The 26,949-nt window shown below is 39.8% G+C and overlaps 1 protein-coding gene across 17 annotated transcripts in view; it reads right to left on the reverse strand.

Annotated features, from left to right (window-relative positions):
- LDB2 (LIM domain binding 2) overlaps nucleotides 1–26,949 on the reverse strand; it is a 220,091-nt gene that overhangs the window by 161,263 nt on the left and 31,879 nt on the right. Inside the window, exon 1 of one of the 17 annotated variants that reach the window (XM_055795652.1) lies at nucleotides 4,010–4,447. The exons of the other annotated variants lie outside the window; for them this stretch is intronic. Within the exon in view, the coding sequence (XP_055651627.1) occupies nucleotides 4,010–4,126 (117 nt within the window). The 5' untranslated portion in view covers nucleotides 4,127–4,447. Of the gene's footprint in view, nucleotides 1–4,009; nucleotides 4,448–26,949 lie in introns of those variants that run through there. 17 annotated transcript variants of the gene reach the window in all.

The following is a 26,949-nucleotide window of genomic DNA, read 5'->3' on the forward strand; positions in this document are numbered from 1 at the left end:
CTTTACATGGAATCAGCCTGTGGTTTTATTCCATTCTAGGGTCTAGGCACCTAGCTGTGAGTTGACTAAATATTACTTTTTTTCACTTAAGTTAATTAGTTAACTAATTAAGTTAATTAGCTTAACTTAAAACCGGTTAAGCTAATTAACCACTTAACTGGTTTTAGCTAGGCCACTCTGCACATAAGAAATAATCACCAAAATAAGAAACCCATGAGCTTTTAATTATGCACGGAGCGATACTCCAACGATACTGCACACCCAGCTTGGAAGAGAGATCTGGGGCTATATTCGGAGGGCAAGCACACTAAAGCAAACCCCACTGACTTCAGAGAATCCCTTCACTTTCCGTGACAGAATCAGTGTGACAGAAATCAAAATTTGGCACTTAGGGCAAATTTAAGCCTGACATGGCTCTGGAATGCTTGACAGGTGCTGCCTGTAAGAGGGTCTTCCTCTTTGTGCCTTCCAGGGGAAGAGCGAGGAAACCTCTCTGATGGCTTAGCTTTAGGAGTCTCTTTGCCAAGTACCTGCCATGTGCCTAAAGACATTAGAGAAACATGGTTACATTTATTATCATGAGACCAGTTGGCTGTGTTAGAATATCTGAAACAAACCCCACGTTTTTTAATGGCCTGGTTGTTTTTTTGCAGAAAGCTGAATCTCTGTATATAAGCTGTCATATCAGATTCTATTCTATCCTTTTATTTTTACAAAGTATTGCATAAACAGGAACAGCTGGTGTTGATTTATAAACACCAGAGTTCTTCTGAGAGTTTAGATATTATTTTGCCAACATTTCAGCCTAATCATTTGCAAGCAATTGTTCTGTACCATAGTGGACAGCAGTTCTCCTGCTGCCTGGAGACAAAGATTTTTTTCTACTAATAATACAAACAACGTAATTCTGAATTACACTTAGAAGAAGGATCTTATGTACATAGATCGGTATCTGCATATCAGATATGCATACATCTGTCCACATAACTGTGTGTGAATGTCTTCTTTCATCCTGAATTTCTTCTTAGAAAATGCCACAACATTCACTTCTCCAATCTCTGGTAAAATTATTGTAGCCTGTTGTAAATAGCCAGGCAAAGGCCTTGGTCCCTGTGAGAACCTGAATGTTTATTTGCCTGCCTGTGTACCTTGAAGTAAGGTGTGAAAATGCAACGAGTTTTTCAGCTTAATGTTTAACCACCTTAAATGGGGGACACTTTTTCCCCTGTTTTATTTACAGTACAGTTGCCAAGTTCTGGAACAAATACTCTCCAGACAACAGTCTCTTCCCCTATGTTATCCTTGTTCGTTCCCATTACAGAGCCATGCTGAGCACTGAAGCAAGCAGGAATCACCTGATCAGATACCATGTGATCAGTTACTTAGAGAATTTATTATGAGCTAAAAGATGTCCATTAAAGTTTCATAAGCAAATTGAATTCCTGCATCTCCAAGTGGTGGCACTGAAGTTTGTTATGAAAGTCAGGCAGTTTTTATCTTACTCTAAGTTGAATAAAAGAAAACCAAGGCTTGGTTAATAAATCATTAAAAGATAGCAAATAAAGGCTAGAAATAACTGGTGAGCTTTCACAAAAGAGTAAACCTACCAGCCCATCTCCCAAGGACCTGAGATGTTAGGTAGTCTTGTAGGACTTTGAAAGAAGATGGATAACAAGATGAAAAAGTTTGCCAGGCATGAAGAGTCACGTTGCCTAGCTGATCTGAATGCTAGGATTTGTGGGAGGCTTGAAATACTAAACAACAATAAAACAGCAGAGGGTATTGATGAATGCAAAGTAATGCATATGAGGGAAAACAATCCTAATTAGATCTAAACCACAATGGACCCTAGCTATTATCACTCGGCACAAAAATCTCGGAATCATTATGGATAATTCCATGGAAATGTTGGTTTAATGATATGTAGTGATAAAAAAGGCCAACCGCATGCTTTCAGCTCAGAAAAAAAGGTAACTGGGGATGGGTACAATAGAGGTTTGCAAGTCATAAAAGTTCTGGACTTTCTTGTCTGCAATTAGGGAATGATTATTCAGGCTAATAAACATCACTGTAATAAATTAATTAAAAAAAATCTGGGGACACCTAATAAAATTAGCTTACAGTTTTAAACGCAGTAAGAGGAAGTAATTTTTCATACAATGCACAAGCTGCAGAACTCATTGCTGCCGGGCTTCATAGAAGTCACAAGCATAAACAAATTTTAAAACATATTAGGTGTATTAGCAGAGGCAGAATGCATTGGTAATTCCTGAACACAGTACTCCAGGTGCAACCTCCCATTTGGGATGAGCTGATGTATCAGTAAAAGTATTTGGTCCTTTCCCAGCTTTGCTCACTTACTTTCCCAAACCATTTGCTGCTGGTGGCACATCAGTGGACGTCTGACCCCTCTTCCCCACAAATCTTTTCTTCTGCACAGGCTGATGCCAACGGCCTGATCTTTTGTGTAGGAAATACAAAATCCTGTAACTCCCTTTGGCTTCCAGTTTCATATCAGTGTCTCACCCCCAATTAACTGTTTCTCTGTTCATATCCCTTTCCCCCTTCCTTTCCCCCATTACTTCCTAATGGCACTAACCAGCGATAGCACTATTTCTTTCCTCAGCTAATTCCACTCTCCTACCTGCCTTCATTAAACTTTCTCAAAGATTTGTAACTTCACCCAATATGATGCCTTTCATAAAAATTTTGTAAGACAAAGATCACCTTCCTGCCAAATTTCAGATCCTTATTCCAAAACAATAGGATGGGGGACAGAGGGAGAGAGGGGAAGCTACAGCTATTCAGAGCAACATTTGCCAGGATTTTTCAGTGTGGTCAAAACAAATATATTTTCCCCTTGCCTAATGCCTGGAAATGTTTGAATCATTTTTGCTGTAATTTTCCAAAACAGATTCAACTAAGAAGAAAACCAGCATGGAAAGCTTTGCCCCACAGAGATGCCAAATGGTTAAAGTCTGGCAAAGTTATCAGCAACTGCAAACAGAGAGTTAACATGGAGAAGGTTAGACAATCTTAGTAAAACCTTATCTGTTACACCACTAAAGAGCACAAAACATAGTATAAAACGTGATTACTGAGGTTTCTGATATAATTAAAGCATAGCCACCTGTGATAGATTTTGGCAATCATTTCACTGCACATTATTTTAAGAGTGCATTATTTTATTTTGCAAGATGTCATGAAATTTAAAAAATCCTTTTTGCCATGGGCCAAAAGGACTCTTAAAACTAGAAGTAATGAGAACATCAGCCCTGGCAATGACTGCAACAAATACAATTTTCTTTGTTTGCAAGTATCCACAATTTATTTTTTTTTATTTAATGGCTGTGTTATGATTGATTTTCAAAAATGGGAAAACAGCCATGTTTAAAATATGCCTCACTAACTGTAAGAGACAGTTTTAAATGCAGTTAAGTGAAAGGATTCGCAGCTACAATGGAGGCTTGAGGCAGTAATTTACGGCACTGAGCACAGCGAAGCCTGGCTTCACCTCCCTGGCGACGAACACCGAGCACCAGCTTTCAGCCTTGGGTGCCAGGCTGCCTGCATCGCTCAGCACTGGCCCTGCGCAGGCGACCAGGTCCCGGGGATGACAGCTGCAAGGCGATGTACAAAGTCCCTCCTTTTTCTCCAGCCTGTCACACATCACTATCAAGAGATGCTGTACTTGAATAGCCAAAAGAATAACAGATAGATTTGCATATGTGACTTCAGAGTTTCCTGGCTTTTCCATGCTTAAATAAGTAGTGGTCCATTAAGGTTGATCTTCTTTATTAATTATATTTAAGGAGATAAGTACACTCCCAAGCTCACTAATAATGGCCAAGCTCTTAGTTCCCTGGAGAGTGGTTCAAGTGTCTCCTTTATGGCTCTGTAGGCCAGAAAAGCTTTATTTTTCACAGACCACAAGGACTTGACTGAGCTCACCTGTTTCCTTTCTGTAGGTAAACAGAAACCGTTTCCAGAGATGAGAAAGGCTACTTACCAGTTTACAAGATCTGACCGTTAATGAATCTGGTGGTTTTAATCCAGAATTCTGCCAGATCTTCTCCACATCAGGAACTGTGATGTACCTCCCTGTATTTATGGCACAGGGATCCATCCTTTCAGTCGAGCACAACTTCTCTGCCGCTAGCCTAAAGGTAAAGCCAAGCTGTGTGCCATGTGCTTTTCCTCCTAATAAAAGCTTCTAAAAGAAAGTCTGCAATAAACTTCATTGAATTTTATAGAGATAAAATATTCAAATCTCCAGGGGCTCACTCCAACTGAACTAATACAGGGGTGATTGGGGCTGTCCTAAGAGGGCACTGCAGAGAACTGGTCTATGGTTTGCATTTGAAATGAGAAGTTACTCTGTGGGATGAACAAATTGCTCTGAAACACCGGTGACGAAAACACTGCTCGGAGGAAACCCCATCTCCCGCCCAACAGTTTACAGTCCTCAGTTTTCCCTACGAACCAGTCAATATACTAACCTTTAAAAATAGCATGGACTGTGAATTTTTTGTCAAGTAGCTTCAGTATTTTCTGCTGAAAAGAATTTTAAGCTCAAATACAGCAGAGCCGTTCTCAGCTGGGTTTGACTCCTTTCACCAGCCGTCTGTACCACCAGCACTATATCCCATTTGAAGAATCTTTTTTTCTCAGATTGAGGACAGAGAATTCCAGTTGGCTGCTCACAGGAAGAGTCTGTTGGGCAGGTAATCAGGGATTGTAATCGGGGATCTTATTTCTTTTTTTTCTTTTTTTTTTTTTTTTTGTTTTTTGTTTTTTGTTCCCCTTTTTTAAACTGATCAAATATCATACAGAGAATCATGGTGAAACAATAAACATGGGAGTCTAGAATAGCATTTTTGCAGAGACAAGTTTCAGGGTAGAATAACGCTTTAATTTTTTCCAGGCTTCCCACAGTACTGCTGGCAAGCTTTGAAAGCTGTAGAAGAGCAAGCAAATGGATTCCAAATCTCTATCATGGGCCAGATTGTCTTTAGCCCTGCATGGGACTGCAAGGAGCAAGCGCAAGGGGAGAGAAAACAAAGAACCTCCTCCTGTGCCGAGGTATAAAACAGCAGGGAAACATGAGCACTGCCTCATGCAAAGATGAATCATGACATCAGTTTCTCCCAAAAAGGGCTGGGAAGAGTTTAGAAGTGATTGGCAGTTGTCCCTCCTTGGCACCGGCCATCAGAGCTGTTCAAACACAAGGAAACATCTTTGCAAAAGACCGCTGCATTTCACCTGCCAAATTTCTTTACGACTCCTGGGAGGACCTCAGCCAAAATGCATGCTGAGACATCTTTACAAGCAAGCCTTCCTCTTCCAACCTGTCTCCAGCACAGGCCCTGGTCTCAGAGTGGAGAAGGAATGTCTGAATCCCAGGAATTCAGAAATTTGTGGAGACAAACACATATAATGGGCAGACTGACTACACAGCCTAGGCTTCCACAAGATTCTTGGTGGTGGGTTTTTAAAAAAATTTGTTCTGTTCACGATCCTAAAAGCCGAGGAAATATTATTTCTAGAAGAAAAAAGCTTTGAGTATTTTAGCACCCTACCATCATATACATGGAAATAAGTAAAATATTCCATCATCCCCACTGTACAAGGCACAAATGGAAAAATGGGTGGCTTAGTTTTGTCACACAACAGCTGGAGGTGAAACCAAAATGTGCTTGCTGCTTCCCCATCTAACAGACTGTGGTATGCTTTCACGCCTTATCATTAATTCAGTTAAATATCTAAGCAGTGTTGTCAGACTTCAGCCTTCAGGTATCTCTGCTAGTGGATTTACAAACTCTCTAAAGCAATTGATACGGTCTTTCTACTGAAATATAACCTCTTCTTGCCAAAACACTGATACTTATTTAACACACATGCTACATCACTGTTCATGTAAAACACTTTAACAACTAAAGCAAGAAAGTATGTCATATTGGAGGGCAGGAATAAAAACATCTCCCTGACTAATAAACAAATCCCTGCCTCTGAAATCCTGTCTTGCTCCTTGCCATTTGTTTGTTCTAACTTCTAACTTTGCTCCTAACCCAAACTGTCAACTATGGAGATAATAATTTGCTGAAGAGACCTCATGGTTGTGCAGCAATATTTACTAAAGGTTTTTTTTTTTCATGGATTTCTGCCACTGCACCTCCTCTGCAGCAAAATCTGATCAAGATAGGTGCAATCAGCAGGCTGACAAAATTTCTGTCTGCGTTTGAGAACAGCAAACAGCACTCTATGTAATAATTTATCAATCTAGTCATACGACAATGGTCTCTTTTTTAACTATGCTGCCAGAAGACCCCTTTATTTTCAGCAGCATTACAAATTATCAGTATTTTTACTAGTGTACTTTTTGAAGCTACGGGACTCATTCTTTAAAAATAAACACATTGGAAATCAGTTGATCAGACTTCAATGAAGACATACACAAAATGCTTCAAGTAGTAGAAATTATCCTTTTGCAACCATCAATTAAAACCTGCAATTCACTCTCTTAAGTGATATTAGCATTAAAAATTGCTAAAGCATCAAAATGGTAACACAATGTTACCCTGTACAGCTTAGTTCACAAGCTTTTGACTGGTGTTGATGTATTGTCACTTTTAAAAGTTCTTCTCATACAACACAGGTGCATAGGGTGCACAGCAGTCTCTAACAAAAACACCACCAGGCAATCTTCCTCTCTCAGCTGGGCAGAGCTTCACCCGTATATACCAGCTGTGGGTACTTCCAGAGAAACGGCAAAATTATTATATGATAAAAAGTTAATGCAGACTTTACAATTTTAAAGTAAGATGCATTCATGATCCTTTGCAAAAAAATAAACAAGTAGCTTTGGTGAGACAGAACTGTTGACAGTTTTGAACTGAGGTCTCTAAATGAATACTCCTTTCTTTCCCTCACACTGGCCCCTGGTGTGTTTTATGTGACAATATTTAATAGACCCCATCAGCTCACAAGGCTCAGAATTGGTTGCCTTTACTGAATAGGCTGGGAAAGCTGCCTCAACAAATCTGTTCACGCTTAAGGTCTTGTTGCTGCCAACTGACGTGCTTGAAACTCCTGCCTTTCCATCCTCTGCTGTTAGTTTAACTGCACATTCACAGCAGAAAGGGCAAAAGATATACTCTGCAACTATGCCAAAGTGAAAAGCAAGACCACTCTTATGCCCAAAATTCAACCCTGCTGGTGCAGAACCAGTATCTTATTTTCCCTGGCTCAAGAATTTTGAAACAAACAAAAAAACCCAAAAGAACAGTCAAGAATTTAATCAGTCCTCTGGAGTCTGAGGCTTGTGAGAGCTCATGTACTTAGAGAGTTTCCTTCTATTAGCTATAATAAATACATTGCGGGGGGGGGGGGGGGGGGATGGAAAAAATAAAACGACAGTAGATGCAAGGCTGACACTGGGGCAAAACTGATGAAACTGCTGGAGGATTCTGTCCTTATATAAAGACCCTGTCATGCTGCCAAGGTCAGCTGAAGCTTGGGTTATCTGTTGCCCGAGGCTAGTCTACCTTGTTTTTCGTTCAGGGATCATTGTTCTTCAGTTGTTTTTGTGGATTTTACTCCACCCTTTTCTTCATGCTTTGCTCCTGTTTCAGCTTGCCATCCCTACAGCACATACCAGAAGCACATCCTGCTTGTTCACTGAGAAATCCAGACTACTCTAATGGGAAAGAGTAGCTATGAGTAAAAACGGTTTTCCCCTTTAAAGGAGAGGAAGAGAGACAGAGAGAAGGTATTTAACAAATACTTCGTGAAAAGTGAAAAATTCACGAATTAGTTTTAAGGATAGTTCACATATCTAAACTGGGGAGGGGATGCCACCTAAATATCTTTATCAGCATAAACAAAGTAGTTAAACAATACACAGTTTTCTCTGTATTTTACTGCCTTTGAATACATTACATTTATCAGTACTTCAAAAATTCATCAGAGGGAACAACATAAAGGAGAAATGATGGAGAGATGAAGAAAACAAAGGGGAGAAAGAAAGGCAGATAGCATAGTGTATAACATATCATATACATAGAAGAATAATTGAGATTTTAGGGTGAAGGTTTTAGGTAAGATTTTTATAGTAAAATGTTGTATAGCATGGGGCAGGGGGAGAAAGACCAGAGAGACCAGAATCTCCCACCACAAGTGTTCCACTTATCTCTTGCATCAGTTCATTTAAAGCCATCCCAAGGTATGCCAAAGCTCTATTATTCCTTTCTTCAGTATCTGTAGAAAATTTTACAGGAAGCATTTGCACTGAGTTGTAACACACAATACATTCAGCTTTCACAGGAAAAATTATATGAAAGGGGCAGAATCAAACCCTACCATTAGCAACGCCAGCTCCCATTGACTGAAGTGGGAGTTGGATTTGCTTCTATCAAAGCTGACTTTGAGAGGTACTCCCAAAGAGCCATGTAATAGGCTTCCTTATCCTTTCCTCTCTGTGAGGTCTGAGATGTTTTTTAAGCTGCTCCACGGCTTACACGCCCCTGAACGCAAGATACAGAACTAATTAAATGTTTTGCCTAGTCTGGAATTCAAACTGTTAATTTGTTGTGCAAGAAAGGGGGGAAAAGAGTTTAATGTAAAAAGAAAAACAATTAATGTTATTAATGTAGCTATTATTTTCTGTTTGAGTTTTGTTTCAGATATGACTCTGTATTTTAGGAAGATTTCTTTTTTTCCATTGGTCCTCAAGGGGTTTTTTCATCCTTCAGGCCACTTAGAATTTGCTGGTAAAACAAGTAACTATAGAACTCCAAGATAAAACTACTGCACACATTTGGAGGAAAGTGTGCATCACTGTAAAAATAGAAATAATCTGTTACTTAGACGTGAAAGATAACCAACCACTGGAAGCCTAAGGAGCCTAGATTTTTAAAAGATTACTGGACACTTGAAATCAGATGGGATCAGTTCAAAGTTCCTCAAGTGTTAAATAAGAACCAGCTGAAAAAAAGGTCTACTCTGCCTAAATTGTATACTTTTCCATTATACGTACATGTTTTAAATATGTTTTTGTCATGCAATAAGGTTTGTATAGCAGAATAAGTACACATCACAGCTTTTGGTGATGGCCCTTATGTTGTAGAAAAAATAGCTCTGTGAAAAGAAAACACCTGGCAACTTTTTATCAGCAGAAGAAACTTCTTTTTCTTTGAGAAAAAAAAAAAAAAGCCTCATTCTGTGTGCATACAGAAAGTTCATATGCTTTCTCAAAAAAAAAAAAATCAGTAAAAGCTTTGAAAAGCACTTTCCAAACAGTGAACCTCATCAGAAATGGTTTTATGTCCCTTGTATGGGATTTACAACATTCTTTGAGTGAACAGCATTAATCAAGGTCACTATTTGATACAAGATCTGTCCCTACACTGTGTCTGTTACACAGCTTTGGGAAAAGATCTTTAAACCTCTGTAGAAAAGACTACATGGAAATAGCTGATAAACTGGTATTGATTTTCACATATCGCCCTTGTCAAAAGGATTTATTGATGTGTCAATACATGTTGAGGCAAGGATCATAGCATGATAGCTTTAAAGGATTTATGGTGAATCTATAGGCTTTAATACACTCTGTGGTAAATAACTAACAAGTACTGTGTATATTGATTCTTGTCATGTGGTCAATGGAATCTTAAGCCCCCTAATTGTTAGTATTGATGAACAGTTCATGATCTAAATGAGCAGCAGGACATCTTTTCTAACCAGCAATGCTCCAAACAGGCTTTTCTTCACCATTTACCCCCCCAGGAACAATGGTTACTCGCAGAAGTATGTGTCAGGACTCTGACTTAGTACCTTTAGGCAGAGCCTGTATAGACTCTTAGTGTTCATATCCCTGTCCTCTACTCTGCAGTGGTTCCACACACTTTTAAACATCTTTAACTCAATTTTAAACAGTCACAGAACAGTTAATTGTGGCTGCAACTTCCAACGGGATTATTCCACATTAGGACCTCCAAATGGGCATCTTATTCCAAACCCAGACACCTGCCTGTACTATTAGAGGTTTGCTATTTTCAACTTTTAAAGAATTCAACATCTAGATACATATGGGTACATAGATCAGAGTTCAATTTGATGTCTTCAAAGAATTTCAGGGGAAAAGTATTATGGGTTTGTATAGGTGTGTGCTCATTCTTGCCAGCTGAATGTCTCAGCCATGACTTCTAATTTTATTATCTACAAACAAAGAGATAAACAATTAAATAGTTGTAAAAAGATTTATCAAATTTACTGCTAGTGTAAAATCAATACCCAAACCTAATATAGCTGGTTAATTAATTATTAGTTAAACAATAAGTAAAATTTCCATTCATACTTATGCAGAACTAGGTAAACACAGCGTGTGTATGCAGAGCATTATCGATTCATTCCATTAGCCTTGCATTGTACACAGAGTAATAAATACAGTTTACAGTGGTTTTGAATGTCTATCAGATACCCCAGAGACCCAGTAGCCTGGCTCTCAGCATCTTAGACACATGAAAAAAAAAAAAGTCTCACAAAAAAACCCAACATCCCCCAAAACCAACAAGAAAGCAAGCCCTAAAACTTGAAAACTGGTCTTCAGTACACCCCTTTCTCCTCAAAGTTTGGAAAAAAAAAAAAAGATTATAACATTAAGCTTATCAGAGTTGGATTAATATGGGCCAAAGACAGAAGAATAAATCAAAAACTGAAGATCCCTAAGAGTAAAAGGAGGGGTTTCCCTTTTACATGTTTATGCACACCAATCTGTAGGAGGAAAGCTAGGGATGGCATTTCAACCTTAAGTTTAAATACCGACAGATCATGCTGGACATTTAACATTACCTTCTTTGTTTGTTTTTAATTTGAAGCTTGAATTGCCTTTGTGTGTTTCTACAGAAATGTTTGCAAACTCCTTTGAAAAACTGCTTTTGCCTAGGCACTGCTACCCTTGCCTTCAGTTTGCTGCGCTTTCCAAATAGGGCAATTTGTGGCTTGGAGTGAGTGAACTTTTGAGGGGACAGCAGTAAACCAGCCCCGGTATCTAGCGTGCTTTAAGGAGAGCTGGCTTGAGATGGCACTTCTCTTCACACCAGACCTATACCAGCCAGGCAGCAGCTTAATAACTAGAGAAAAACCCAACAACTTTCTAAGTAAATATTTATCTGTTCAAAGCATGGTGCCAACTTGGTACTCATACATACATTGAATATATGGTTAGAGAAACTGTTTCTAGCACACAGCAACAAATGTTAAATTAAGTATTTTTTAGCAAAATGCTTTAAAATTAAATCTATAAAAGTATTTAGTCTTTGGGCTTTCTTGAGAACTTGAGCCAGTCTGTTACTGAGCTCCCTTGGATATTTTATTCCCAATAACTTTTGAGTAAAAAGATGCAATTGCAGCACACAGTTTACTGAAAATACAAGTCAAGGGAAACATACGCAGACATTTTCTCCTGACGCAATTACAAACTTCAACAAACTTTCTGATCATGATTAATAATAGCAACACTAAGGTATGCTTTTTACTTTATGTATATTCCTAAAGCCCATTTATTTAGCAGATCATCACAGCTCTCCTGCACAGCGATCCTTTCCTCAAAAAGAAACTTCATTATAGGCTAGCTACTGGCCTCATTTTTTATCCTTATAAATTCTTACCATTACATTATAAAATTATCTTTTTGCTACATTCAGGTCATCTGTCTTAGAAGCAGTGGATATGAATCTAGCATACAGCCTGACTATCTTGTATCTAGGGTAACAATATAAGCAGAAGGGCAGCAAAGTTCTTAAATCTTCCCAGTATCCTTTTATACCACACACACAAACCTACTGAGCACTGGTTTAGATCTGAATAAATAAATTTTTAACCTGTTCAGTCAAATTGTATTATTTAATTCTTATAATACCTTAATTAAGATCCTGCAATCCTTCTCACGTCATAACGCATGATGAGTAAAATAGAAAGTTATTAATAAAATACACCATGAAGGGTAATATAACTAATAGGTTCTGTTTTGCGTGGTTAGAAGGCTGACTAATTATTGGTATTGTTCTTTACAACCTCCTGATGAGATTAATAATAAAATACCACATGGGACTTCATCATCTACTGCTCAATTCAATATTTAGCTGGCAATTTAGCTTCATCTGAATATCATTTTCAGCAGGTCCTTAGACCTCCAAATGTTACAACTAAGCAACACAGGCACCAGTTGCAGGCAGTGTTGTGTATCCTATGCAAGAAACAAGAAAGGGACTAGTTCAAAGTGCAGAAAAGGAGGTACAGAGCAAGGAGGAAAGGATCCTGCATCAAAGATGTGACACCCAAGCATTTAAAAAACAGAAAAAAAAAACCCCAGTTCTTGTAAGTTACTTGACAGGCAGAACTATAGTCAGTGAAATCAGAATGATATAGGACTTTTTCCTGAGATTTCTACCATTGTATCACCATTGTGCACAGTGCCCTCCAAAAAACCCCACATTTTTTTAAAAAGCATAAACTAAATAACAGGGAAGTTGCAACAAGTGATACTTAAAAGCAATGCAAAAGAAAAAATTCTAAATAAGAAAGATTTGGAAGCTCTTTGATACCTGAATTCTCTGTTAATTGTGACTTTTCACTCTTTGAAGTTATTTTCTTCTTCATCTCATTCCACTCCACCAGAGCAACTATGGTGCAAAATACCAAAAGGGTGGCTAAAAGGTGATGATTAGTGGTATAATGCTGATCACGGGTAGCAAGGTTTGGAAAACAGTTTTAAACCTGGCAGGTAATTAATATGCCTGCTGCAATCCAGGCCAGAGCCAGCAGATCCCAAGGCAACCTCAGAAGGATGGGTGTATCCACCCCTGTCTTACACTTCTCCAGTTTCATTACTGTTCTGTAAATTTTAATGTGCAGAGCTGTAAAATATTTTAAAGAATGGGAAAAGGATTGAACTGAGAATATCTTGATAAAATGTGGTTGGCAATGGTGCCTTGGTGTTTGCTGGGGACATCGTCCAGACTGATCAGAGAAAAGGCAATGAAGCTCCACCATGAGCTATTTTATGTTTCAGTAACTATCAGCACTGCCACTAAAGGCTGATCTGCAAGTGTCTCCTGTGTCCAATTATCACTATCCATTTTGGTAAATGACAAGCTATCAGGACAAATCTGTCTTCCAGACTCCTTCGGGGTATTTAAACATAGCACATTTCCCTGCTACAAGCTAAATCTGTGGACATAAGCACTATAAATGCAGTTTACCGAACTTATGGTAAGACTGCCTTTCATCTTTTGAAGAAACCAAAAAACCTTATTATGGTTTGAGTACAGTTCATATATATATGTTATACAGAGATTGTTTGTTCCTTCTATACCACATCAGGTCACAGAATGAAAGCAGGACTTCAGAAGAATCAGGTGAATCCAGCCACTTTCAAAGTGATTGTAATATGCAGCAGTAAATGGGATTCTACCTAAATACAATTCATCCCCCTGCAAATCAGCCCAATGTTATAACCAGGTCTCTTCAAACTACACTATGTGACAGAGTGCAACTACTTTTTGCTGGCACAACTTGGGACCAGCTTCACGCTAGTTTCTTCAGACAGGTCTGTGAAGGATTTCATAGATCTCATAGAGGAGAAACAGCAATTTCCCAAAGAATCCAAAAATCTGGATGCTTTCCTCTGGGAATTCTATCTCCACCGGAGAGAGGGGCTTTTCCTCTACAGGACCAGAGACCTTCTCTCTTCCTCCACTCCTATTCTTACCTGGGAGAAGAGCAAAATGATAATGTAAGATTTACCTCCTTAAATACTTCCCTGCTGATGACAAATGTCTGGTTTTAAATATTCCCAATATTATAATTTCAATTTTTTCTCCCATGCTTTTAACAACTTTTAACTGTAACCTGTAAAGCATTCATGATTAGAGGTACCCTTAAAGATGCATGTGAAATTCAAATGTGTAATTCATTTTACTCCAGTCACTGGAACACACTGCCCTGTGGTGGCTGGCAGGAGCTGCAGGAGCACCCTCACCGCTGCTTTCTGCTTTCTGGGGCCAAGGAGGGAATTTCTTTCTATACAAACCTGACTGGTCTCAAAGCCTTGGTTACATCCTGGTATGTCATCCTCCTACGTTCCAGCTAACAGTGTATTGGAGACAAGCTGCATCCTAGAAAAAGTCCCCATTTGTTTCTCTGCCAGCTGTGCGCGAAGCTCCTCGAGCAAGCCTTCCCTGCAAACAGCAAGGCAGAAATCTCAGCTACTTTCTCAGGCTCCTCGAAATCACCAAGGAAGGGATCACTGCACAGTCAGAGTTTGGTCACGTCAAGGGTTTTGCTGTGTAAATATGGTCGAGAGACTCCAGTCAAAGGCACAGCTCTGGGCAGCACTCCAGCATGGAAGAGCTGCAAATTAAGCAATCCAACTTACCCAGGAGGCCACATAATATCCCCAAAAGGGCACAAAAGTAGCTGAATGCCATTAATCCCCACAACCTTTGGGATGCCAAGTTCTGTGCCATTCCTCCTTAGCTATCCAAGCAGATTGCAATGTTTATTTTTCTTGAAGTACGTTTCCAACTGTTTTCAACTTGAAAATATTTTCCAAAAACCTCTGCCCTTGCCAGGAGCAAGCATTTCGGTGCCTGTCAGGATTGGGGCTTAGTGCTCAGCTCCTTTCACTTTCTGGTGCTTCCTCCTTGAAACGGGGAGTTACTGTTTCTTCCAGCCCTGTTAACCTTGTTTATTTAGACAGAAAACTTGTTGGGAGAGGAACTGTCTCTCACCATATGTATGTAAAGTACTCCAAACAATCAGGCCTTTGCCTCTCCAGGCACTATCAACGTTGAAGTAAGAAAGCCAAGTGATGATAATTCTTAGAGAAAAATGCAGGGAAAATAACCTAAAAATCACCAGAATTGACATAAAACTCTCCAGCAGATGGGGGCCTAGCACTCCCTGAGGGCCCTGCTTATGTGAAGACCAGTTACTTGTAAACATTTATAAATTCTGGCAAATATGTACAGATTTCCACAGAAGTAATTGCATTCCCCTCCTCTTGCATCAGAAGCAGCTGGTGCCATCTGAAACATACCCCATATTTACGCCATGTCTACACACATGGATACATCTGTTGAAAGAGTTCTTGCATCTGCTGATGTGTTGAGGGCAAAGAAAAACCTCCATGAAAAGGTGTTCTAAGAATCATTATTTTTGACGGAAGTATTGCCTGTGGAAGACACACAAAACAAGCATTGCAGTTGGCTCACTCAAATTACCCAGATCTCCCAGTCAAGGTAAGTCATGCCGTTCATTAACTGGTAGAGGCATTTTAGCTTAAAGTTTGCCTGACAAAATAATGAAAACCTGTTTTCCAAAATACAAAATGACAAGTTATAATGTCCCACTTAAGTGTTTCAAGTCATAAGTCATTTATATTTATAAAATACAGTGGCTGCCGAACACTATAATAAAGTAACAAAAATCAGATTCAAATTAACAGACTGCAATAAAATCACATAGCAAATATAACCCTGTCATGCTGAAAAACTAAAAGAACGCTGAAAGAGAATGATTAAAGTTATCTTTATTGATAACAACGCTCAGTAAAAATCAGCCCTTTGAACTCCCTATGACAACTACAGTAGCAGAAAAGACACCCAGCAGGACCACAGCTGCTATACACAAAAGCCAAAGATATCCAGCCGGAATGAGACTCCAGGTTCTCTTTTGCTGCTCTGAATGTCCCCTGCCCTGACAGAAACCCGTGGCAATGAGGTTTTCATTAGGGAACAGGCACTGGATAACTACCTGGATATATATAGCCTACCTGTAATGGCAGGCTGCAGCCAGAGCATGCTGACAGCGTATTTTTACAGAATACAAACGGTGCACAAAAGTCACCATACAATCTGAGAACAAAACCTCCACCATCGTACGTTTGGGAATATTAATGTATAATAAGGACAGTGGACAAAAGCAGCCAAGTAGTTTCCTTATCCTAACCTGTCTGCAGGCACTGAATCCCTGTCCTGAGGTGCCTGGAGAAGCCCTCAGCAGCTGGCAGGGTTGTGTCATGGAGCTGGGCTGGCAGCTCCCTAGCCGCAGAGCCACTGCCAGGGATCAAACGTCTCCTCATCAAGCACACCAAAGGCTCAGCCCCTTCCAGCACTGTTAAAAATGAACTTTCCATCACCTGTCTCTAATGTCCTACATTCACCAGCCCCACTCCTGCAGGTACACTGTCAGCACAGCACACAACAACCCATCTGAACAAAGGTCGTTATTTCCATGTTTGCATTCCCAGTCCTTGCAGTGTGCTGGAGGCTGAGAAGGGTTTGCCAGAGCATTAACTGTGATCTGGAAAGAAGCACCTTGATTAGAGGCACGGAAAAGCGGCACCAGGAGTCCTATAACTCTGGTGTGCTGAAGTGTGATGCTTGGTGTCTCTTTCCTCTTTTCCCACCAAGATGGAGACAAAACTCACTTGCTGCTTCTGAAGTACAGTTGTATTTAATTACACTGCCTGATCACTTTAAAGCACTATTTGCACACAAACGTTGTAGAAGCTAAGTGTCTGAGAACGAGCCAGCTGATAAGGGTGGCTATGCAGGTGGGTTTGAATCCCTCTCAAGACAGAAGTTATTTACGTCTGTTTTGAAACGTGGCACCTGAGGCTGTGCTGTATACCTGCCTGTCTGGATCCAACCTGGAGAGTCCAGATTTCAGGCTTTGCATGAAACTCAGCTGCCCCTCAGACTGCTCAGAGAGCCGCCCCTCCATCCCAAAGAGAGAACAGCCCCCCCAAAGCCAGGGAGAGCACCTAGTGCTGTCCTAGTTTGGGTCCAGATTGCTCTGGCAAGACTCCCTTAGTGAAACATAGCCAATGCAGCTGTAAATAAAGTGTGCTAAAATTTGCACACAACTCTTGGGTGTTACTTAACCTGCCGAGGTAATGAGCTGATGGAGTGGGAAGGCAGGAGAGGGAGGGAGGAAGGAAAGGGAGGCAACCACGCAATACCCCCCAGGGAAAGGGGGATGCTGGAGCAGGGAGTGAGGGCTTTCCCAGAAAACAAGCAGCTGCCGGAGTGGGTGGTTTAAGTAGCTCTGGTGCTGAACAGTGGAGAACGCAGCACGTGAAAAGTGCAGTAAAAGCAGATGGTATAAGGAGCAAGGGAAGGGCCATGAAGGCAGGGGTAGCCAGAGCAGGGAAGACTGCCAGGAATCATGCTGATTACTTATTTTATAAGCAGTCTGTAGGTCATAGTTACAGGCAGGCAGTGATGGCTATTGGAAAGTTTGTACTCCAGCTATACAGTAAACAGAACCCTCAATGGAATCACGTATGTAATTTGTTTTCTGTGTAATAATTCTCTCCTGCATACTATTATGCTAGAAGCTATTTCTTCTTATGCAGGTGATTCCTGGAGTTTGCTTTCTGGACTACAAATACAGACTGCTCGTGGTCTGGAGAAACACTTTTTCTCCCTTCTCCCCACCTTTGCTTCCTATTCCAAGTCAAGCCAGCATAAGTGATTTTACAAAATGAGGAAGTTCTATAGGAGTCAGCATCATGTTACATTTACATTTTAAGGAGTTTTAGGAGAGGTATACAAGAGTATTGTTCGTCTCAGCTTGTTCTATTTAGGAAGGCTTAGAATAACATTGCAAATGACATGTCTACTCCGATAAAACGCTAGAGGGCTTGGATGCCATGTCGCACTTCGGCAGAACAGTAAATACAAAGAGCCCTACTATGGGAATATGAATATTCACTAGCAATGGAGGGAAGTGAATTGTTATGCAAGCGGCAATATCCACTGCATACACTAAAATTCCTCTTGCTTCACTCTAATGCACAATGTTCCTCTGCTTTTAGATGGATGTATCTGAATATACTTTGTGTCTTTAGCATTTTTATAAATTCTGACATGAACTGATTTAGTTTAAAAAAAAAACCCTGAACACCACATTATTTGTACTATATTACATTAATCAGCTTGTTATAAACATCTAGGAGATGACAGTTTTCTACAAGCTTAAATACTTTTCTTTGCAGAAAGTAATAGATGAGTTAAATACAAATAGGAAAGCTTAGTGAGGTGTAAAGTCTCATATTTGAACTACAAAACTGATGTCATTTTAAACTGACTTAATACTATCCTAAGTCTGACTGTTTGAAAGTCTGAATCATAATACTTGTTAAAGTATCCTATAGTATTAAAGGTCAGAAAATGGGGTTAGAAGTTCTCTGAAAAATGGGTAAAGGAGTTCCATATCCATCTCCAGCTCTGAAACTCAGCACCGCTATTACCAAGCCTCCAGGAAGAATTTCAATAGAATAGCAACAAAACCCTCCACTAGTAGATCTGCTGGAAATGTGTCCACAAAAAGACATTATTTCATCGCTTGGATGTAGTAGGAAAGCCACATTTGAACTCAGCCTATGATCATTGTATGGACGTCGCAAACAAATAAACCACTGAGAATGGGCTAATGGAAGAGAATAATCAGGCCAGAGGAAGTAATACAGAAAAAAAACCCAACCCAACCCATTACTAAAATGCATTATATTATTAACTGTTACCACATAGTATGACAAGGCAAATAAGGAATAATTTAACTGAAGCATTTAGCCATTTCTCCTGCTTGCAAGTGTCTGCAAATAAGCTCCTATTATTATTATTACTCTTTGAAGTTGCTCAATGAACAGTGTGTCGAACACATCTCAGCATATAATGTTTGCAAATGTCCACAGACCATAGTCCTTAGATAATTCATGAGATGCAGTCCAACATTTGCACTGCAGAAGTGGCTGGCTAAAGCACAGGATGAAGTTTATGTTCCCTGACTGGCTAATATAAGCTTATAAAGAATTTCCACCCACAACAAGTTGCAAAAATAATTTCATTTAATTTAATCTCGGCTTTATCTTCAACAATAGGTTTTTACAAACCTTCACTGCAACAATTCCTCAGCAACAGATTTTTTTCATAGAAGATTGTATACTTTTGGAAAAAAAGCCTACAGGCGCATTGTGATGGACTTTAGTCTCTTTACATTTAAGTCAGCAATAAAAATAAACCCCAACAAGAGGCTTCAAGTGTCTTTTTGTTGTGTTAGGAGACAGCAAGGAAAAACACTTGCATAAATGCACTGAGCCCCAGAAGCCACTTATGTGCCATGTTCTGCACACGGTAGCAAAGCATTCAGAAGTGAGGCAGATAATATTCTATAGAGATGCATTAGAATACTTCTCAATTTAAATTTCTCAAGACCTCCATTACAGCAATAAAGCTTACCCCAGTAATTTTACCCTTCTGAATAGGTTGAACATTAACTAAATCAGAATCAAACCACTGTGTGAAGATTAGAAAATAAAAAAATAGATAAAACAAAGCTGCTATGCAGGAGCAACTTCCAATAACAAACATAACTTTTCTGTTATACTTTCCCAAAACTATGACTTAAATACAGGGAAAATTAATGCTTGAAGTTTAATTAATTAAATTACTGTGTTTTCCACCTGTTGCTTCATTATGATTAGTACTGTAGTCATTATAAAACAACTGTCATTTGACTGAAGGGGGCTGCAGTCCATGACACTATGAATATAAATATACAATACTGAAATTTGATTAGTTGTTCATGAATTCATTTTATTCAGATGCTTGTAGTAATGGATATCCATCTTTCTTAAAACTCCCAGCCCATTTCCACTGAGCTATTACTGTTTTAATGAAAAATAAAAATGTTGATTTTAGACTTAAATTCTGAATTTGAGATTGACATTGATGGGAATATATGACAGAAATGCCGCTGCATATCACAGCAGATGTCATTGCCTATGGATAATCTGTGGAGAGAGAGGCGTCTTTACTTGCCAGCCCTATTTGGCCCTGTGTAGACCTTACTCATATGCCATAGTCCCTGACACCAGCCTTTTTGGATCACGACCACGCCTGTTACATGGAAATTGATATGTTTTTTACAGAATGAAATGTTTATTTCTTTCTGCAGATGAATTAGCATTTATTAGGTCAGTTCAAGTGAAAAGAAACCTTCACAGACCTTCAAGAGTCACGTCACTTCACAAATTTTAGGAAAAGAAGTACCCTGACACGTATTTTACAATTTGAAATTTGGTGGCTTCCATACATGAAGGGCATAGCAGCACAGCCAGATAAGGGGAACAAAGCTGTGCTACCACCAGAAAAGCTCACTTTTTCAATATTCTAATTCTCTCATAATTTCCATAAGGGTCTATACTGAGCAAAAAAACCCAGAAGTAAATTCAGATACCATTTAAGAAAATGGCACAATTAACTTCTCTTCACTACAACTTTACTTTTAGAGATAACAGCCAGGCCCTTTGGATAGCTGAGAATTATTCTTCCTCTCTTTCCTGCTGGTTTATTTTTTTTGCTCTGCACACACCTGTATATGACCCAGTATGCAGTAACACACCAGCTTGGAGGAGAACTTGCTCCCAATGTGCTATGGCTACCTTTCTGCTGATGGAAAGGCTTGTGTACTGTGCTCAGCCATTAGCTTCCCGGTCTGGAAACAAAATCAGTTTTGTAATTGGCAGGATCAGGCTGCAATATTTCAAAGGAAATTACTTGGTAAACACTGCAAACATTTTCTCAGCTTTGTGGCCACCGGGTTATTGTTTAATATGCCTTTTTTCCCCAATTCTAAATAATATATACATCTTAATGAAATGTAAAAGGCTCAGGTTGACAGAGAGTTGCACAAAACAAATTCTGCTCACTGTTTAAGTAGGTAGACTTTATTCTCTGATGTTTTATGTCTCCTTCATGCTAGGCTTTTTGCTACAAATTCCATCAGAATATGCAACATGAAGTGCATTTTTGAAGATGAAAATCGTTATGCTCTGGGAAACAAAGGTCCTATCCTGTAAGGTAGCATGACCCAGATCCACTAAATTACTTAGATGCCAATAAGAAAATTCAGGCAATAGAATTGTAAAGTGTTGTTCTCAAAATACTGAATTCCTTGGTTACCTTTTCTAAGATTTATCTTAACCAGACTCCTTTGGCGTAGCCATCTACATATGAGCTGCTTCTCTAAATTCTTTATAGTTGGTGGAGAGAAAGAGATGCTCTGACACTGCAATTCATCTGATCTATTTCAAATGTTCACACTGGAAGGTGATAAATGGTTTCCTACGGAAACACGTTTCTCTCCAGTGATCAGAAATGGAGTTTAGAAATGCGACTCAGAGGTAGCCATCCACATTGGGTCAGGTGAATTTGATTCCTCATGTTTGCAGAAATCTCCTCTTCTGCACACAATCAGAACTGTGGCCAGTATACTGGGAGCAGGGATGGATCCATGGATCCCAGATTTTCCTGCTTCCAGGTGCGTGATCTATTCCATAACCTGTGATGTCGAGTCCCTTACCCAACACCATCCTACCTGCTAAGCATGGATGTGGCTCTCTGGGCCTATCTGCCCACCATAAGCAAGAGAGCTGAGGAACGTCTTCATCACCAGCACCTTATGCAAAGACAAGCCAGTAAATTGGGGATGGAAAGGGGTATGTGGCTGCTCCAGGAGGCAGTCAAGCTGACAGTCTCAAATTGAAGCGACTCTTTCCCTGCACACCAAAGGGAAGGCAGGATTTACAGCTCCTGGTTTTTCTCCTGCATTACCTGGTGGCTAGGCTGGCAGATTCCCCGCACAGTGTTCTGGCTGCTGCAAATCCCATTTTAAGACTATGGTTGAGCAGCACAGCTGAGCCTGTCCAACAGCTCCATGTGTCAAAATGAGCAGCCTCTCAGCCTCCTTCCCTCCCTGCCTCGTCCTCTCCCAGCTCTGCAGGCCCTCCACATCCCACACTTGAGCTCATCTGATCCCTTTGTGGGCCAGGTCAGGTCACTCACCTGGCAAAACACTGCGGGGACTGGTCTGTTGGTTTGCTGAGGTAGCTTTCTGTCCCTTAGCAAGCCAAATCACTTCATGGAGGGTTCGAGATGTGCCATTGCAACTACAAGAGGGGGCATGGCTGGAGGATGACTGCCTTGACAAGAACCAGCAGCTTAAGAGGTCTTTGACCAGAAGCCTGGCCAGCAGCAGACCCGAGTTCGCACCATCTTTCAGCCCCCCCTCAGTCCTTCACACCCCTCCTAGTCAGTCCCCTCCATCCCCACTTGGCACCACAGAGACACCGCACAACCATTGCAGCCAGCTGAACTGTTTGTCCGGCCACTTTCTAATCTGGTTCTGTGAACTTTTTTCCAGTTAAAACCAAAAGCCATCCTTTTTGTAAGAGGCAATGGTTTTGCAGAGAGGGGTTAGAGAGCAAACAGAGAGCTCAACAGGCATAACCTCCAGCTGGGGTTGAAGAGTGGTGCATTTGCTCTCAATCTGCAGCTGCAGATCCCACAGTCCCGAGTGGGATGGAAGTAAAATGGGCATCACTGTCCCTCCCTCGCGGCTGTCTCCCACAAGGAAGAAGAAGTGATGGAGATGCTCAGTGCTATGTAGGACTGAGCTCAAAATAACATTACCTAGTCTGACCAATTTTGGTGTATTTTTCCATCTCTACCACTAGAAACCACAAGATATCCTCCAACAATTACATACAGTTAGCATGGGAAATTACATACTTCTTGGCAGAGCAAGTACCCTGGAAAGTTACACTGAATTTTATTTCACAGAGACACACCATCCATACACTTGTTAAAATTCAACTGAACTATAACCAGCTCTTGCATTAGCATTTAGGAGCAATTTTAAATTTTCAGGAAAGCATCACTAAACAGAAGATAATATGACATGATGTTTCAAACGTTAAAAAATATGGTTTAGTTCAAAAACCTGCTGATAAATATAAATATCTGTTACATCATCATTCTGAAATGGGCAGAACTGTGCAGCTTTGAATGAAATGTGATCATCTCAGCTTTCTTGGATGATTTATTTTAGATTTTACAGACTACTTACATTCTGCTCTACTGTTATTTTTTTAACTCACAGAAAAACATATTGTTAGCTATATTTATGAAAGGGTGTATACATAGGCATATATACATATATATACATACATGCATATGAATATATGTTGCTTAATCAAAACCTGAAAATTTTAGTCTTTGGACTCTCAAATATTTTTAGTTGTACCAACTGTAAAGCTTCAGTTTTCTGGATAACAATTAAACACTTACTGCATGAACTCATAATAGGTAAACAATTATTAGAGAGCATAACAGTTTTGAAAGTTTACTCATATAAGGAGACTGGTTTTAGATGTAGACAACCATGCTAACTTTTATTCTAGGTTTTCAAATATTTTTAAAACTACATTGTTATCTACAGTTGCTCATATAATGTGAGTACATCAGGTTTCTCATCTTCCACTTAAAGACTGAAATAGTTTCAAACTGGGGATCCTTCTGTGAGATATTACTTTTTTTTTTTTTTTTCTTAAATGGTGTGGTAAAAGCAACCAGATTTTTTTTTCTGTTTTTAAAAATTTGTACCTCATATGAGATTTCATCAGAGGCCTGGGAAATTCCCAGGGAACCTATATGTTTTGGCAGGTCTCTGGCTACCACAGGAAAGCATGGACAGATTCTTAATGCAAAATTTTGCACATTTTCTCTGGCAGTGAACACAAGATATAAGCATTCTCTATCATCACAAAATCTGTGAAAAGAAAAATAAAATAATAATAATTAAAAAAAAACCAAAACAAAACAATTAATGGAAATTCCTTAAAAAGAAGGAACAAATCAACTAAAAAACATTTGCATTTGACACACAAAAAAAATAATGAATTAGCCTTCTATTCTCCCCAGTTACTTTACCTGAAATTTCCCCTGATCTGTAAAGTTACACAAATGCCTCTTCTGACATAAGGAAAGAAAGGCAGGGTAGGCAACAGGGATAAACCCAAAGAAGAAAGTCACCATCTTCAGTGACAGCAGTGGCTTATGCCTGCTAACAGTGTTTCTTGGGAACTGCAGCTTCTCCCTGCTCTTCGAGCTTCGCAGGCACTAATTTTGTATGTTATGAGTCACAGAGATGAAAAGTGTGGGCACTGCTCTGTAGCAAAGAGCATGCAGTGGAGCCAGCATTTTATTCTGCCTAATTCAGCCCACCTCCTAGAAATTAATCATAAGGGGGGCAAAGACCATCCCAAGATCAGAATTTGTAAAGACACAGGCTATTCACACAGAGGGAAAGGAAGGTGAGAACTGGCTGACAATTTACAGTCAGAAGCTTGAAGATGTAAATCTCGGTGTGGCCAAATGAGTGTAAGTGCAAACTATTGCAGTTTCTTCGCTTGGCTTAGAAAAGCAGTTCATAACTGAAAGGACAACAAGAAGATAAAAATATAAACAGCCAACCCCCCCCAAAAAAAAACCAACCCAAAAAAACCCAACCACACCAAAGGAAACCAAACCAGAGAGGGAAGAGTCGAGAAGAGGAAAAGCAGGGAAAGGAGGTGACTTAGAGGTGGGGCTAGAAATGCGTTAGAGGAAGCTAATGTAATAGCAGCAATTACTGTCATGGATTTTTTTCTCAGAAATCATTTGCCAGAACAAACAACTGAAGATCATTTCTGGGGACAAAGAAAGAAAGGGGGAGGAAAAAAGGAAATTAGGATACTATTTCTCCATGTCCCACATTTGAAGAAACAATAAAATGACCAGCAGAGGAGGACACTTCCTCAAGCCAGACGTGCAGGTAGGGAGGGAGGACACCTTCCCTAATTCAAGGAAACTAACCTACCCAGATCAGCTGAATGGAGGTCCTTGCTAGAAATACGAGGTGGTGAGCTCAAACACTTACAGTCATGGAAAGAAACTAGGGAATATAAACCAGGACACAAGTATCACAAAGATATGAGCTGGTTTCTTACCTACAGCTTTCAAAACTTTTCCACCTCATCAAAATAGCTCATAGTCTTGCCTTCCAGGACAAAGTCTAGCAGCATACACTTATTTCCAGTTATTCTCTAGCCCCTTCCCAAATGAGCTTTGCCTCATTCCAGTTAAAATACGAGTTACGGATGATTCCTTCTCATTTCCTCAAGCAATTCCAGAGTAAGCATTGTGCACACCTGTAAAAATCCATATACACTAAGTAATAGCAGAGATGACAGGGCATATGATCTTTTAGCCTCTAGGAAAAAGCAGACTCCATCTGTCCTTTGGTTCAGACTAAGTTGAAATTGGTTCTGCTGAAGCACCATCTTAGCTTGACCCAAAATACAGAAGGATACTGAAGAAACTATGTAAGAAAAACAGATTTTGAAAGGTAGAAACAGCCTGCTTTTAACTCACTTAGTCCAGGCTGCTGCCAGTGCTAGCTGTGTCCCAGTAGGCTGATAGCTGTGATTCCCTGAACAGCCACCCCTAAACGAGGGAATTGTATCATGTAATTATCTGTATCCCAAGCAATTGCTCTGAAATACCATAGTATTTCAGAAGTGAACTGAACACTTATTTAGACATTTTGAAGGTAAATAATGAAATAATCCAGTCACTTCATTTTGAGATAAAGTTGGATGAACTTTCTGAAACTGCAGCAAAAAAAAACCAACTTGAAAATAGGTATTTCCTTAGCAGGTCCACTTTATAATACTGATGAATTGATATTTGTTAGACAAAAATAGTCTGTGTGTGAGAGAGAAAGAGCGAGAGAGCAACTAACTTCCCCCCCACCCCTTTGTTATCCTTTTCTAGATCTACAGCCACTGCAAGCAGAACGACGCCTGTCCCCTCCTATACCTTCCTGACTCCATACAGGATATCCACCCCAAGGCAGCCTGCTTTCCTAAAACAAACTGTTTCAAGATTCTTGGATTTATTTTATCTGCCTATAAAATGCTTTTCTGCAAAGAATGTGCTCTCCCAAGGCAGGGACACCGAGATACACCATGGCATCTCTTTGGTACCAGAAAAAGATGTGCAGAAACCTACACTTAAGCAAATACCAGATTATTCAAGTAAGGCTGAAAAGGAGAGCCTAGAGATGTATATATGAACCTAAAATTTAGTTTATCTCTTGCTCTGATTCAGCTACATGAGGAGCCTCTGTTCCCTATTGACAAAACAGGGAACTATACTCCTAAAATTAGTGCTTTAAATTAAGCAGCGCGAGCACCCTTGTAGCCATCAAGTCACAGCATTGTTCCTCCTACAACCAGTTTAAACTGCTCATTCTATTGCAGAGGTTTCTGTCTAACCAGGACCACCTTGCCAGCCCTCTTAATCTCCTACAGAAGTTTTGCCAGTCACACCAAGCGTGGGCATTGCCATCTCCAGCAGGGCCTTGCAGGGCAGGTTTATTCAAGTACCAAGACCAGCTTTCACACTGGGGTAAACTGCAACTAATCACGCAGCACTCACAGATGGATTACGAGAATTAAATAGTTAAGGCTTTCATAGCTTTTCAACATATCTACAGCACTACAGCACTGCACATAACTTCACTGAAATGCCTTCCCCAATAAAAAGCAATCATGCTGCATGTTTACATGAAGTCCCCACAAGGCATTCCTCTCATCTTCCCATTTTAATGTATTCAGCATCTCCAGTACCACTGCAAAGCAACACCTCCTTTCTGGATTGGGAAAAAAAAAAAAAACCACAACCCACCAAAACAAAAAAACAACCAACCAAAACCACAAAACACCAAAAAACAAAACAAGAGGAAAAAACAGTTTTGGACATTTGCAGTCATACCTACAGCTTTGATCATTTCAGTGACTAATTATCTTTGTATCTAAGGTGAGGTAGGCTAGATATGGCTGATGAAAAGCCATTTGTAGAAAGGCTAAAATATGCAACAGAATCAACTGTATTTTGCCCTGTTCCTATATATTTCAGTAGCATAAATGCAAGGAAACAGGATCACTCAACGTACATGATTAGCATATTCTCTTTATCTGCTTGAAAAGGGGTTTTGATA

Source organism: Falco peregrinus, chromosome 2, assembly GCF_023634155.1.
Source record: "Falco peregrinus isolate bFalPer1 chromosome 2, bFalPer1.pri, whole genome shotgun sequence".
Classification (NCBI taxonomy): domain Eukaryota; kingdom Metazoa; phylum Chordata; class Aves; order Falconiformes; family Falconidae; genus Falco; species Falco peregrinus.